This window comes from Mustela lutreola, chromosome 2 (assembly GCF_030435805.1).
Source record: "Mustela lutreola isolate mMusLut2 chromosome 2, mMusLut2.pri, whole genome shotgun sequence".
In the NCBI taxonomy this organism is placed as follows: domain Eukaryota; kingdom Metazoa; phylum Chordata; class Mammalia; order Carnivora; family Mustelidae; genus Mustela; species Mustela lutreola.
In genome coordinates this window covers 41,800,501-41,815,790 of record NC_081291.1, presented here as the reverse complement: position 1 = coordinate 41,815,790, position 15,290 = coordinate 41,800,501, and the positions used below count along the sequence as shown (strand labels likewise).

The window sequence follows — 15,290 nt, the reverse complement described above, 5'->3', positions numbered from 1 at the left end:
GTGATTTTTTTCCTTCCCCCACCCCACCCCCCACTGTACCAAAGCTGGTTTGTGTCACCAGTTGAGTATGGCAAAATTGATGTTATGGTCCTTTTTTTTTTTTTAAGTTTTTATTTAAATTCCAGTTAGTTAACATACAGTATAATATTAGTTTCAGGTGTACAATACAATAATTCAGCACTTCCATGCATCATCCATTTCTCATCACAGGTACCCTCCTTGAAATGTAAACCACCCCCCTCCCCATCATCCTCCCTTCTGGTAACCATCGTTTGTTCTCTATATAAAAAGCTTCTGCACAGTGAAGGAAAAAAAGTCGGCAAAATTAAAAGGCAACTTACGGGATGGGAGAAGATATCTGTAAAAGATATATGCGATAAATGCTTAGATTCCAAAATAGATAAAATCTTATAAAACTCCACTCCCAAAAAGTGAATAATCCAATTAAAAATGGGCAGAAGAAAGAAATAGACATTTTTTGAAAAATTTTTCTTAATCAGAATCTTGACATAATGGATTACATTAAATGATTTTCAAATATTGAACCAACCCTACATAAGTGGAATAACCCCACTTGGTTGTATTTTCTAAATTTTTATACATTACTGGAATTGATTTGCTAATACTTTGTTGTAGATTTTTATGTATATGTTCATGAGAGATATTGGCCTGTAGTTTTCTTTTATTGCAATGTCTTCATCTGATTTCAGTATTAATTAGGGTAATGCTGACCTCAGGAAATGAGTTGGGACAAGCTCTCTTAGCTTTTATCTCTTGTAAGAGATTGTAGAGACTTGGTATAATTTCTTCCTTAAACGTTTGGTAGAATTTTCCAGTGAAACCATCTGGGTCTTTTGCTTTCTGTTTGGGAACATTATTCATTATGAATTATTAATTAAATTTCTTTAATAACTTAGTTCTTATATGTATTTTGGTAGAATGTAACTTTCATAGATTTGGCCATTTCATCTAGGTAATCATATTGGTGGACACAGAATAATTCATAGTATCCCTTTGCTAGCACTTTAATGTTATAGAATCCATAGTGGTACCTCTTCTTTCGTTTGGTAATTTGTGTTTTATTTTTCTTTTCTTAATTAGTGTGACCAGAGGTTGATTAATTTTATTGATCTTTTCAAAGAATCAGTTTCTGGTTTCATTGATTTTTCTTTATTGATTTGATGTTTCAAATTTCATTGCTTTCTAATCTTATTATCTTGTATCATCTACTTACTTTTGAATTATCTCTTTTTTAGTTTCTTAAGATTGAAATTTAGATTATTGATTTTATATCTTTTTTCTTTTCTAATATATGCATTTAATGCTGGAGATTTCCCTCAAAGTTTTTGCTGTCTCTATATCCCATAAACTTTGATAAATTATATTTTCATTTGTATTTAGTTCAAAATATTTCTAAATTTCTCTTGAGATGTTTTCTTTGACCTACATGTTATTCAGAAGTATGCTGTTTAATATCAAGTATTTAGGGATTTTCCAGCTCTCTTCACCTATTTCTTCGATTTATACCAATTCACTTTTCCTTTCCTTCTCCTAATGTCCTCCATGTTATTCCTTATGCTCTACATGTAAGTGAAACCATGTGATAATTGACTTTCTCTGTTGACTTATTTCACTCAGCATAATCTCTTCCAGTCCCATCCATGTTGATACAAAAGTTGGGTATTTATCCTTTCTGATGACTGCATAATATTCTGTTGTATATATGGACCATATCTTCTTTATCCAAGAAGGGCATCTTGGCTCTTTCCATAGTTTGGTGATTGTGGTCATTGCTGTTATGAACAATGGGGTGCTTATGACCCTTCTTTTCACTACATCTATATCTTTGGAGTAAACACCCAGTGGTGCAATTGCAGGGTCAGAGGGTAGCTCCAGTCATTTTATTATTAGTGTTAGCATAGCATATTTTTTCCACCTACATATTTTAATCTATATGTGTCATTATATATATTTTAATTATTTTTATTAACATATAGTATATTATTTGCCCAAGGGGTACAGGTCTCTGAATCATCAAGCTTACACGTTTCAGAGCATTCACCATAGCCCATACTCTCCCCAATGTCCGTAACCCAGCCACCATATCCCTACCCTCCCACTCTCTGGCAACCTGTGTTATTATATTTAAGTGAGTTTCTTATAGACAATATTATGTTGATTCTTGTTTTTAATTCACTCTATCTCTATTTTTTACTTGGTATATTTAGAACATTGACATTTAAGGAGATTATTGATAAGATTGGATTAATATCTATCATGTTTCTTCTGTTTTCTTCTTGTTGCCCTTGTTCTTTGTTTCTGTTTTTAACCTTCCATATTTTCCCTACCTTTTGTTGTTTTAATTGAGCATTTTATATGATTCCAGTCTCTCTCTCGCTTCTTAGTATATCCAATTATACTATTTTTTTAAATAGGGTCTTTTTTTTTTTTTTTAAAGATTCCACTTATTTTTTTATTTGACAGACAGAGATCACAAGTGGGCAGAGGGGCAGGCAGAGAGAGAGAGGAAGGGAAGCAGGTTCCCCGCTGAGCAGAGAGACCGATGCGGGGCTCCATCCCAGGATCCTGGGATCATGACCCGAGCCGAAGGCAGAGGCTTTAACCCACTGATCCACCCAGGTGCCCCCAATTATACTATTTTTTAAGTAACTATCCTAGACTATGCAATATATATTTACAACCAATTGCATTCTACTTTCAAATAACTGTGTACAGCTTCACTTGTAGTGAAGGTACCTTTTAATAAAAAATATTACTAATTCTTTCCTCCTATCCTTTCTATCATTTCTTTCATTTCATATAGACATTATATCTACATTTATATATAAAATCAAATTCACTTTGATAACAGTGTTTTGAACAAACTGTTAACAGATCTATCAAGAAAAAGCAGAATAAAAGTCTTTACTTTACATTTACTTATTTATTCTCTGATGCTCTTTCTTTCTTTATGAAAATCTAAGTTCCTGACCTCTGTCATCTTGCAAGGCAGGTTACTGGAACAAATTTCCTTAATATTTTTTATTGCTTGAGAAAAGTATATACTTCTCCTTTTACTTTTCAGAGTTCTGAATTCTAGAGTGATGAGTTTTTTCTCTCAACAGTAAATATTTCATTTGATATGTTTTCTTGCTTGCTTCATTTCTGAGGAGACATTGGATATAAGTCTTATTTTCGTTCCTCTGTACATAAAGTGTTTTTTCCTTGGGCTTCTTTCAAAATTCTCTTTGATTTCTTTTGAGGTTTGAATATGATATGCCTGTGTGTAGTTTTTATGGCATTTATCCTGCTTGATTTTCTATGAGCTTATTGGATCTGTGGTTTGGTATCTGACATTAATTTGGGGAAATTCTAAGTCATTTATGCTTCAAATATTACTTCTTCTCTCTTTCTCTTTTTTTCTCCTTCTGATATCCCCATTAAGTGTATATTACAACTTTTTAAATCATCCTATAGTTCTGGAATATTTTTTCTCAGCCTTTTTCTCTTTTATTTTCAGTATTGCAAGATTTGATTGTCATATTTTCAAGCTCAGAGATTGTGTTCTCAGCCATGTCTAGTCTACTAATGATCCCATTAATTTTTTAAATTTCTGTCAGTGTTTTTGATCTCTAACATTTCTTTTTTATTGTTTCTTAGAATTTCCCTTTCTCTGTTTTCATTGTCCATCTATTGTGCATATTGCCTGCTTTTCCATTAAATCCCTTAGCATATTAATTGTTCCTTTAAATTCTTGGTCTGATAATTCCAACATTCCTGCCATATTTGGTGCCTATTCTGCTCTTTTTTGCCTTTTGATGTACCTTGTCATTTTTTGTTGAAAGGCAGATGGTGCACTAGGAGGAAAGAAGGCCAGTAAATTGGTCGCTGCTAATGCAGTATAAGGTGTGGGGGAAGGGAAAGCATTCCATAATCCTGATTAAGTCTCATTCTTTTGGTGAGGTTGTTCTCCTGGACTGTGAATTTCACCTGTGCTTCTTCTTCCTCTCCCCCATTTGATGGGATGTCTGCAGGGCTTGAAGTTGTCCATTTCTGTTCCCCATGTTGAAGGTGAGAGGGAGCTGGATTTGGGTCTTCCCCCAGAAGAGGTATTTGTCTCTGATAAAAACCCCAGCCAGGTAGGCCCTGGTAAAATAGTTTTTCCTGAAAGCAATCTTTGTTAAGAACAAAGTGCTTTGGCTTATTTCAACCTAATGAATGATTCTTGTTCCCTTCCCCTGCCAGAAACACAGGGGGATTTTCCTCCAGTAGTCAGTGTGGTGACCTCGAAGAACTCATGGAGTAACAGCTCACAGAAGTGTGGGGAACCCACTACAGTTGTTCCCTGGAGTTCCCCGTAGCTCTCAGGCTTGTCCACAGTGACCCAACAGCAATTCATCAGTTACAGTTCAGGTTTCTCTACCCCCACGACTGGCTCCTGAGCAAGTTTCTGCTCATAAATTAGTATTCTCTGTATTTACCTGTTTTTTAATTTTTGTTTTTTTCCCAGTTTGGGAGACAGTGATTCTCTCTATGACCTCATTTCTATACCAGATCTAACATGAGGTGTTGATTTTTCAGTTCATTCAACTTTTTACTTGCTTTTAAAACGAACTGATGTTAAGCTCCTTATACACGGCCTGAAAACCAGAAGTCAGGGTAGCTGGTACATTTTTTAATTGGGTTATTTGCCTTTTTTTTATTGGATTGTAATTGTTCATGCTGGCTTAGATTTTATGTCCCAATTTCAGAAAGAAAATCATTTTACTTTGCAAGACGTAATATTTAATTATACTATTTAATTGATCTGAACCTAAATAAGAAAGTAAAGAATAAATGGTTCCTTTGGGACAGTTTAAATTTTTAGACAAAAATTGGAAATTTTAGGTGTTTTTTTTATTACAGTAAACACTCTTATTCTTTAGTATTTCTTATACTGACTCTAAAGTTTTAGATCATAATCTTACCAGAAAAAATAGCTAGTGATAGTCATATTTGACATTAAACCTTGTCTTTTTTCTTAATCTTCTTCAGTAAGACTTTGAGATGAAAACCTACACTTCTGAAGTATTGGGATAACTGTTGGAATACATTGGTCTGCTGTTGTAATAAACACAGTGAGATTTCTTTTTGAACACTTCTCTTGGGAGATGGCATAATTTTATTCTCTCTGACTGCGTAGGAGTCCCTTTTTCTGACTCGCAGAGGCTAACGACATAAAAGGAAGGGTGTCCAAGCAAGGGTTATTGTAGTTGTAGTTGCTGTTGTTGTTTTTAACCTATTTTGGGTCCTGGGTATAGCCGCTCAAAACAACCTCACAAGGATAAATTTTGGTGAGTAAATACCCCAAACTCACTGTTCCCTCTCCCTCAGATTTCCTGATGGGTGGAACCCAAGGAAACGGCAGAGAATGAAGGAACGATTTTATATGTAGTACATACAGGTCAGCTACCAAAAAAAGAGATAGTATTGTACATACAGAGATTTCTGGAGGAGTATAGCCAACTACGTTTCCAAGATAGCTGTAACAATATCCCTTATCAACTTGCTCTTCTTTAGAATGACTTTGACACTGCTCCCCACTGAGTGATGAAATCTATGTCTCCTACTTTGAAACCTAGTCCTTTATGACTCCTTGAGCAGTAAAAAAGAGCAGGAGTGATGCTATGTGATTGCTAAGGCTAGCTCGTAAAAATGCATGCATTTCTATCTTGTTCCATCAGCACAATTTCTCTTGGAATCCAGCCACCATAATATGAGGAAGCCCAAGCACACTGTGGAGAGGTCTACCTCAAGAGGAACTAAAGTCCCCAGCCCACAGGTATGGCTGAATTCCCAGCCAGCAGCCCACCTCAACTTACCAGTCATGTAAATGGGCTTTCTAGTCCCCTGCGAGCCACCCTGGCTGATGAGACTTAGAGCAAAGATGAACTTCCCCCACTGATCTCTGCTTAAATCACACAATCCAGAGTAGAATAAATGATCATTGTTATTTTAAGCCACTAACTTTTAGATAATTTATTACATAGCAATAATAACTAAAACTACAAGCAAACGTAAGACATTTGGCACAGCTTAGTCAAGTTTCCATGAAATGACTTTTTATTCCTGTGTATGAAAAAGTCTTATTCTTATATACTAGCCTTTCATTCTACGAGGGACAAATGTCTCTTACTAAATTTTAAGCTTATAATATAAGGATTTAAAAAGAGAGAAAGATCTATGAGTTAAATTACTAATCAGGGTAGTCACATGACTTAAAATACTTTCATTTGGTGTCAGAATTATTCCTAAATCCAGAGAAATCCTAGAGTAATTCATGTTGAATAACATTAAGTTTCTGTATGAATCTAGAGAAATGTATCAGCATGTTGAATTATTTGTGTCTATTTTTTTTTAATTATGGTAAACATATCAAGACAGTCTAATTGTAAGGAAATGTGTCTTGAAACGGTACCTGTTTCAAATACTGGCTTTCTCACCCGTACTCTATGATTAAAATATGTATAGGATTGCTGTTCTTAGCTTATGAGCCCATCAGCAAACAGCCTAACTTAACGATTTTCTCATGCACTTACTAGTTGCAGAATTTTAGAGTTAGGAATAGATGTGAGTGATTATTTAGAGCCTAAATAATGTGATTATTTATAAAAGAAGTGAAGATGATGAATGGAACATCTCAGGAGGTATCATGAGTGTTGACCCCGATTGCTCATTAGAATCAGGTAGAGGGTCTACATTTCCTAGTCCATTCTGATTTAATTGTTCTGGGATGTGAACTAGGCATTTCTGATATTGATATCTATTTATATATATATATATATATATATATATATATATATATATATATATATATATATTTAAAGACGTTTCAGGTAAATTTATTGTCTAGTCAGCATGGAGAACTGCTGGGTGTAGTGAACTGTATAGCCCCATGTTTTGCAAAGCACAGACCACATACCAATAGGCAGTATTAAATAAGGTAGAATGAGAGATCTATTCTATTTTTATTTTCGTTTCAATCATATAGGTTAAATCAAGGAGAATGTTTCAATATGGCATTCGGTTTGTCACTAATGGTTCTCTAATAGTAGCTAATCTCCCCTTTTAACTGAGAGAGCAAAGGTCTCAGTCTCAGAGACTTTGAATGTGTCCAGCTAATGTCCATTTACATTATTTTGGACAGTGTTCTTTGCACTGTTTTCCATTTGTATTCATTTTGGCGGGTAACTTATTTTGGTTAACAGTTTCCCATTTAAGATGAAGACGTACATTTTCCATATAAATGTAAGTCTAAAAAATTTATAATTTTGAGAAAAAAAATAAGAGTTTTTGTACTGGGATATGGCAACATACAATTGTGGAGGTACAACTCTATTGAAACACGGGTTAAAATTGCTGTGAGAACAAAGATGAGGCATCCTGATGCCACAGATTCTTAGGTAGATACTCCATCTGCCTAACACCATCCAGAAAAGAAATGTCCCATGCTGTTAATAAGAACTTGATGTTGCGATAGAAAAGCTGATCCCTTTATAGCAAACTGGTATTGGACACAACGTAAAATATGCATAAAGTACCTTTGACTGAGTTTTTATCATTTTTGTGTGTGTCACTCTTCCAAAAATAGTTACGATGGAACAGGCTGGGACTCTCAATCCAGTAAAGGAGCAATTACTCCAGTTTATTGCTATCAAAGAATATACTGCAAATTTTGATATTAGCAGACTCCTATTACCTGCCTTTCAGTCTCACCTGTTTGGATAAGCAAGCATTGGACAGCTTCAGATGAAGTTCTTAGTCAACAAAACTAAGACTGTTTAGTATTAGGACCTTTTTTTCATGTTTCAGTGGCTTCTAATTATTTCTTTTCCTTGGATGAACAGCATACATTTGCAATGGAATTGACCTTGCTGCAGCTGTTTTGGGTTGGTGGGGGGCAAGTGTTGATTTGGTTGATCAGAGATACAGGTCTACCAGCAATTCCTTCAGAGACATTGACAGAGGAAAACACCACCCAGGCTCCAGAAGGCACCAGCAGGTTTGACTGCTTTCAAGGCACCTGCATATGATTTGCATGCTGTGTCAGGATTTGGAAGGCAACCCAGTGATGGGTTGAATGATTTATATTGGAATCTATGCAGTAACAGGCTGTGGGAAGTGACAAAAAGGAGGAGAACCACCTATACAACCTTGCCTTCCAAATAGTCATCAAAGGCTTTTTTTCCACCCCTTAAACTGAAAAATTATGCTTCTTGGCAGTCCAGCAGCAGCATTTACATTGAGAGTGCTTACTAGGGAATTAGTTTTTTGCTGATAATTTTTTATACGGCAAGTTTATGCTACATTTGCTCCATTCAAGAGGTTTCCTGAGTTCTAAGGTTTATTTAATTCCTTGATTTTTAGCATATGTTAGATATCACAGTGTACTTTCAGCCTACCCATAATTATTAATGATCTGCTTATTTATTTTCACCTGGCATGGCTTATCATATCATGTACTATTTAGCATTTACCCCCCTACCCAGGGCAGAGTAGGTTTTAAATTATATTAAAAATTCCATTAGCATCATCATCTAAGAAAATATAGGGAAAAAGTTAATAAACTCCTCTTCTATTTCATTTCATGCACACTGAATTTTCTTTAGCGTTTATTTCAAAGATGATTTGGCTTATACACCCATTTACTGTTTATACCTGTAACGTGTTCTGGAAATGGAATTTTTCCCTGGGAGACACCTATATCATTAGATGAGCAAATAATTGGATAATCAAGTAAATCTAGTGAAACTTAAAAAAAATTTTTTTTAAATAGAAGAAACTCAAAGTTTTATTGTCATCAAAGTATAAATATGAACTTGAAACTATCTACAGTGAACTTTATATTTTCTGGGGACAAATGAACAATTTGTGGATTAACTATACCCCTGATATCCTCTCTCCCCTCATACTCCCAAATAGACTATGTTCTCACCTGCCTTAGAGTCTTTGTATATGTTTAAGTGCCCTAGTACAAATCATTTTTTAGAACCCTCTTTTTTTAGATAGCTTGTACTCATGTTGCAAATATCAGCTCAACTATTAATTCACCAAAACTCCAGAAAATCATAGTTTCTTCTATGTGCTTTGAGCTAGTATTATTATATTATAATCTTACATTGATTTATTATAATCATATGATTAATGACTGTCTTTCAACTATAAACCCCATGAACATATGGACTGTTGTTTTTTTCACCATTGTATCCTCAGCATCAAAAGTACAGGTGGATAAGCATAGATAGTTTTAGGTGAATTATCTTATTTTTAAAAGATAGGGCATTTCTTGGGGTGCCTGGGTGGCTCAGTGGGTAAAAGCCTCTGCCTTCAGTTCAGGTCATGATCCCAGGGTCCTGGTATCAAGCCCTGCATTGGGTTCTCTGTTCAGCAGGGAGCCTGCTTCCGCCTCTCTCTTTCTATCTGCCTCTGAGCCTACTTGTGATCTCTGTCTGTCAAATAAATAAATAAAATCTTTTTATTTAAAAAATTAAAAGGTAGAACATTTTAAAAAGGACTTAGGGAATTCTTTTTTTTTTTTTCTTAATTTAATTTTAGTTTTTTTTCAGTGTTCCAAAATCCAGTTTATGCACCACACCCCATGCTCCATACAATACATGCCCTCCATAATACCCACCACCAGGTTCACCCAACCCCCACCCCCTCCCCTCCAAAACCCTCAGTTTGTTTCTCAGAGTCCACAGTATCTCATGGTTTGTCTCCCTCTCCAATTTCCCCTGACTCACTTCTCCTCTCCATCTCACAATATCCTCCGTGTTATTCCTTATACTCTACAAGTAAGTGAAACCATATGATAATTGACTTTCTCTGCTTGACTTATTTCACTCAGCATAATCTCTTCCAGTCCCATCCATGTTGATACAAAAGTTGAGTATTCATCCTTTCTGATGGAGGCATAATACTCCATTATATATATGGACCAAATTTTTCTTTAGCTATTCATCTGTTGAAGGGCATCTTGGCTCTTTCCACAGTTTGGAGACTGTGGCCATTGCTGCTATGAACATTAGGGTATAGATGGCCCTTCTTTTCACTACCTCTGTATCTTTGGATAAATACCCAGTAGTGCAATTGCAGGGTCATAGGGTAGCTCTATTTTTAATTTCTTAAGGAATTTCCACACTGTTTTCCAAAGTGGTTGTACCAACTTGCATTCCCACCAACACTGTAAGGGGGTTCCCCTTACTCTACATCCTCTCCAATACTTGTTGTTTACTGTCTTGTTAATTTTGGCTATTCTAACTGGTGTAAGGTGGTATCTCAATGTGGTTTTTTATTTGAATCTGCCTGATGGCTAATGATGGTGAACATTTTTTCATGTGTCTGTTAGCCGTTTGTATGTCTTCTTTGGAGAAGTGTCTGTTCATGTCTTCTGCCCATTTTTCGACATGATTATCTGTTCTGTGTGTGTTGAGTTTGAGGAGTTCTTTATAGATCTTGGATATCAGCCCTTTTTCTGTAGTGTCATTTGCAAATATCTTCTCCCATTTCATGGGTTGCCTCTTTGTTGAGTTGACTGTTTTCTTTGATGTGCAGAAGCTTTTAATCTTGATGAAGTCCCAAAAGTTCATTTTTGCTTTTGTTTCCTTTGCCTTTGGAGACACACCTTGAAAGAAGTTGCTGTGCCCAATGTCGAAGAGGTTACTGCCTATGTTCTCCTCTAGGATTTTGATAGATTCCTGCCTCACATTGAGATCTGTTATCCATTTCAAGTTTATCTTTGTGTATGGTGTGAGAGAGGTCCAGTTTCATTCTTTTACACATAGCTGTCCAATTTTCCCAGCACCATTTATTGAAGAAACTGTCTTTTTTCCACTATATGTTTTTTCCTGCTTTGTCGAAGATTATTTGATCATCCATAGAGTTGCAGGTCCATGTCTGGGCTCTCTACTCTGGAACTTAGGGAATTCTTATAACTTAGGGAAATGTCTCCTGCTTCTTAAATACCTGTGTATGCCATCAGAATATGCCTGTTTTCTTACTAAAATCTCCATTTCTCAGTAAATCTCTGATTAGCAGCATTGACGAGGGAAAGGATGGAAATTGTACTGTTGTGCTTTGAGAGGGAGATTTTAAGGGAAAGAAGGATGGGTAATGTCCAAAAAAAAAAAAAAAGATTTGACTCTGCCTCTCCCCAGTTCTTATCTATCCTCTGTATTTGAGGAAAGGGGTGTGGGGAAAGGAGAGTTTAGGAAAACAACACAAAGAAATATTAACAAACCAATTAATAGACAACAAACTAGAAGCTATTTGTTATCCAAGGAATTAATAGTGTTCCTAAAAATGTTTTATTTGAATCTAAATATATCTAAATAAGGGATGCAATTTTAATGGTAAACATGTTGAGAAATAATCTATTGAATACTGATTTACCACATTCTGACAATTTTTTTCAGTTTTATTGAGTTATAATTTACTAATTTTACTTGTGCTTTTCTGGATCCACTTCTCTTACCTTTATCACAGTTAATCAGCAATTAGTTATACTGTAACCATTAACAATGAAAAATTGATGGGGACAGGAACTGGTTTGATATAAGTGAAACTTTCCTTGGGAATTGTCTTTTCCTTTTTTATCTTTAATGTTGAGAATTTTCAGTTGCATCTTGGTAAGAAATTATAGGATATTCTAATTAATAGTCTAGGTGCTTAAATTATTACCAGTAAATGTCTCATTCTTGTGAAAGAATTTGGACTTTAGAATTATAATCATGTTATTTGGCCACTTCAGCCTGTGGTCCTATTTAATGTGAAACATTTAAGCATATAGCTGTATGTCATAATAACTGCATTTTAAGAACTATTATATTCTACCCCCAAAATGCACAGATCAGAAGTGTATGACTCCATGAATATTTACGAAATGAACACACTCAAGTATCCAGCACCAAAATCAGGAAACAGTATGACCTTTATCTCAGAAGCCATCCTTTGAAAGGCAACCATAATCCACACTTGTGATACAATAGATTACTGTAATGTGCTCTTTGCTATCCAGTTTTCATCTTTGAAGTTGAGGCAGCCACGTTAATCCAGAGTTGTTATTCATTCATTCTGATGGTCTAATAATATTTGCTTAAATGAGTCTCCTGCTATTCATCTTCATCTACTTCATTGTGATGTAGTCCTTCATCTACTTCATTGTGATTCTGATTAGGTTGTTTTTATTTTGAGTAGCACTGCTATATTCTTATAAATGTCTTTGTTGAACATATGCATACATCTCTGTAGGGTTATACTTAGGAGTGGAATTGTTAGGCCATAAATTATGCATATGTCCTGCCTTAGTGGATACTTCTAAATAGTTGCCCAGAATAGTCCTACTAATCTATAGTCCTGTTAGCATAATGATTTCCAGTTGTCCCACATCCTCAGTAGGACTTGAAATTGTCTCAGTTCTTCTGAAGTTATCTATAAATGGTCTGTGCCATGCAAATTTATCTAACCTTCATAAATAAACTTTCTAAACTTATAAAAATAACATGCTTCACATGTATACATCTGTTACCCTGACTTGGGTTTACATTCTAGAGGGTAGGGACCATGTATTAGGTACTTCATTGTCCTGGAGTGGACTTACATGGCAAGCACTCGATGAACTTTTGTTAAGGTGGATCTTAAGGCTGTATATCGATCCATTAAAAGAATAGATACAGTAAGAAAGAAGCAGTTGAAGAACAATACAAATATGTTCTGTTGAATGAGACAGAAATTAAAGAGGCATCCTTTCTAAATTTTGATAAATTTTACTTTCCATTTATGTATTCATCCATTCATCTTCATGTTAGTGCTGAAAAAAAAATCAGTGGTTCCTACTGTTCACATGTTTTATTTAATTGCTTCCTCTCTCCACTCTACATTGTAAATAGATAATTAAAAATTATATTTCCCCTGATGGCGAGCCTAACTACATTTCTTCAGGAAGGTGGTTTGTTTTTGACATGAGCTAAGTTTTTTCTCTCTTGACCCACCCATACCATAAGTGAAAAGAAATGACACATCCAATATCTGTCTCTTCCTTATAGTTTCAACAAATATAACCAGCCAATGTGCCTTTTAGATGTATTTATGTGTCTAAGGACATAAAGAAAGTCCAGTTCCAATTTTCTTTTACCGAACTGCTTTCAAAATAAGCAAATAAACCTAAGGAAGAATAATAACTCTCCCAATGGCTTGATGGAATTTAATAGTAACAGTTCTTACCTCCCTGAAAAGAAGAGATTTCTATAGAAATGATAATCAACCTCCTGTGAGTATATGGAGCTCATAAAACTGGAAGAGTTTCTAAAGGTCAGCAAGCATTGAAAGTTTTGTCCTGGGGATAAATTTCTAAATAACCCTGAGGAGAAAAGAAAGGGAGGGAAAGAAAAAAGTTCAACTTGATGAAAGTAAAATGTGCAAACTTAACAGTTTTTGGATTATCATTTAATTACAGCCATCAATCACCTCACGTCTACTTTCTCCCAGTACCCAAGACATTCAGGCAAAAGCCACACAGCCTGACCAACAGAGAATGCATAGCCCATTCAAAATCCAAAGCCTAGGAAATAATATTTAAAGAATTGCCCTGTAGGAGATCTTGGGAAATTGCCTGAAACCTGGAGAATGGAATCCATCTTTCAAAAAAAAAATACTGGGAAAACCCAAGAGTAAACCTATCCTTTTAATTAACAAGATAAACACCATTGCTTCCCCTGTGTACCAGTTTAGAGATGTTTCAGTTGGTGATCATTTTCAAAGAGCTTTGCTTTCCAAATCATTTTATTTTCATTCATATTTTTACTAATGCGTGGAACTGGTCTGCAGTAAGTAATTTTATGAACATGATTTTATATTCTTTTAAAATGCAGACCATTTGAAGTTGAGCTTTTAGAAATACATTTGCTGCATTAATTGGTGCTAGAGGATGCCAGCAAATGTCTTTATGGACAGCTGTTATTTTTAGGGCTTAAAGTGTTGTAATTTCTTCTTATTGAGGGGTTCATACTGACTGTTCCTAAATTCTCTATTGAACAAATTAAATAGCGTTAGGCTTTTTAAGCACCAATGTGATCAGAAAAATGTTTCAACCATGGTAATCCTCTTGTCCTGCTGTATTTATCTCTCACCAGATACCTAAACGCTTCTCTCCTCTTCTCAGGCAGATAATTACATAGGGGTTGGAACCAAAGAAAAGAGTTGAGCTGGTGCTGAGCAGTGGATATAAAAAGAAGTGTCACCCTAGTGGAAGTAAATAGACTCTGAGACCATAATCTCTGCCCTTATTTACTCTTGAAGCCATAAATGCCCAGGGGAAATCTTGTCGTTTATTTAGCTACAGGAATCTATGTGTGCAGCCACGTATGGTTTTTAACTTGTTTTTATTTCCATACATTCCATTATAGCAGTCTACAGTCTTGAACCTCCTTGGTCTTCTCTCTAAATATGGGTTTTATCCCAATGGTGCTGTTGGCTACAGCCTTCAGGAATTCTTCCCATTTTCAAAATGACATTGTGTTCACTACCTGTTTTTTTCCAACAGAGTTCATCTGGTGATTTAATGATCAGAAACATTCAGCTGAAACACAGTGGAAAATATGTGTGTATGGTGCAGACGGGGGTGGACAGTGTTTCATCTGCCGCCGACCTCATAGTAAGAGGTAGACATTAATGCCTCAGTGATTTTTGTTGTTGTTTTGTTTTGTTTCGTTTAATTTTCTTTTTTAATCTCATATCTTAACTGATCATTCCTTACTGGAGGAAAAGCCATGAGACCGCATATGAACATGTGAGTTGTATTATTGATTTGATTCCCTCCCCCCAAATAGACCAGAGACTATGATGATAAGGATGGGTGCTAATTCAACGAAATAAATATCTCAACTCTGCCCTGCGAATAGCTCTCACTGTAATCAGCATTTCACAGGTGCTGCCAAGCTGATGTGTTTTTGAGCATGTCATTAATGCAGCAGTAGTGTTTAATATGAAAGAGAATAGTGATAATGTGTATATGACAACTTCCAAAAACCCGAGATCATCCAGAATGCCTGAGAGAATTTGCCAATCTGAGGCACTGTCCAAGGTACTGATTTGCTACTGGGCTGAAAATGAACAGAGTGCGTGATAAACTAAAACAGCTCTGGAAAGCAAACTGGAAACTACAGAGGTGCACTGGTAGATTAAAGGAAAAGACATCATGCCAAAAGTAAATGATGTTGTATTTGGAAGGGTGCAGAAATCCTCAAAAAGTGGGC

General features: G+C 35.5%; 1 protein-coding gene across 1 annotated transcript in view; it reads left to right on the top strand.

Annotated features, from left to right (window-relative positions):
• CNTN3 (contactin 3) overlaps nt 1-15,290 on the top strand; it is a 338,196-nt gene that overhangs the window by 283,127 nt on the left and 39,779 nt on the right. Inside the window, exon 14 of the mRNA XM_059161515.1 lies at nt 14,579-14,696. Within this exon, the coding sequence (XP_059017498.1) occupies nt 14,579-14,696 (118 nt within the window). The remainder of the gene's footprint in view (nt 1-14,578; nt 14,697-15,290) is intronic.